Source organism: Chaetura pelagica, unplaced genomic scaffold (genome assembly GCF_000747805.2).
Source record: "Chaetura pelagica isolate M959 unplaced genomic scaffold, ChaPel_1.0 scaffold463, whole genome shotgun sequence".
Lineage (NCBI taxonomy): Eukaryota > Metazoa > Chordata > Aves > Apodiformes > Apodidae > Chaetura > Chaetura pelagica.
In genome coordinates, this window is record NW_009952816.1 from 161,709 (window position 1) to 162,805 (window position 1,097).

The following is a 1,097-nucleotide window of genomic DNA, read 5'->3' on the forward strand; positions in this document are numbered from 1 at the left end:
TCAGGGGGGGCAAATTCCGCGGGCTGCGGCGGCCGGGCCGGGGATGCAGCTCCCGGCTGTGCCGGGCGCGCTCGCCCCCTCCTTGCTGGCCATCCCCGTGGCCTTCAGCATCAACGGGGCAACCGCCTTGGAAGAGTGAGTGTGGGCTGGGGACATGGCTCTGGGACTGGGGACACTGCTCTGGGGTGGGGACATGGGACTGGAGCTGGGGACATGGCTCTAGGGCTGGTGACACGGGACTGGGGCTGGGGACACGGGACTGGGGCTAGGGACATGGGACTGGAGCTGGTGACATGGGACTGGAGCTGGTGACATGGCTCTGGGGCTGGGGATATGGCTCTGAGTTTGGGGGCATGGCTGTTCTGGGACTGGGGACACAGCTCTGGGCAGGGTGCTGGTTCCCGTCCTCTTCTGTTTCTGGATCCAGCCTGGGACTGGGTGGGAGCATCTGGACTGACCCAGGACAAAGCTCTGCCCAAGGATGGTGGGGGCTAGTGATGGGGGCCCAAGGATGGGGAGTGAGCTGGGTGCCCTGAGTGCAGCACCCCAAGGTGCTGGTTCATGGGGAGGGGGGGGTGTCTGGAGCCCCATCACACTCTGTCATGTCTTAGGGTGACCAGAGGATCCCGATGTTGTGCTGCTCCACTGCAGCATCTGCCTCTGAATTTTGAATTAAATCATTCTGTGGGAGTAACTAGTTGTGTAGTAATTAATTACACATTAGTAATAATGCACTTAGGTGGTGACACTTCAGTTATTTGATTGTTCTGAGGGGCTTTTTTTTCCAAGACAATCTGGTGGGTTTGGATGTTGAGTGTGTGTGTCAAGGACAAGCTCAGCCTCTCTTGGTGCTGCTGTCACCCCTGCCCCATCCCTGGGGTCCTGTGCTCCCCAGCCCCTCTCCCTGTTCCCATCCCTGTTTATGGAAGAGAAATTCCACCTGCAGAAGGCAAACACGAGCTGGGGGTTTCCTCCTATAGCTGAGATCTGAGCTGTTCTCAGCGGGTGACCCTGGGGCAGGGGCTGATCCCGCTGTTCCCCCTGCTTTGGTGGAGGCTTCTTAAAATTGGTGGAAGAAAGTGTGTTTCAGCAAGACT

The 1,097-nt window shown here is 58.6% G+C and overlaps 1 protein-coding gene across 1 annotated transcript in view; it reads left to right on the top strand.

Annotated features, from left to right (window-relative positions):
• The first annotated feature begins 43 nt into the window (after positions 1–43).
• HAPLN4 (hyaluronan and proteoglycan link protein 4) overlaps positions 44–1,097 on the top strand; it is a 14,583-nt gene continuing 13,529 nt past the window's right edge. The window contains exon 1 of the mRNA XM_009995078.1: positions 44–135. Coding sequence (XP_009993380.1) covers positions 44–135 — 92 coding nt within the window. The remainder of the gene's footprint in view (positions 136–1,097) is intronic.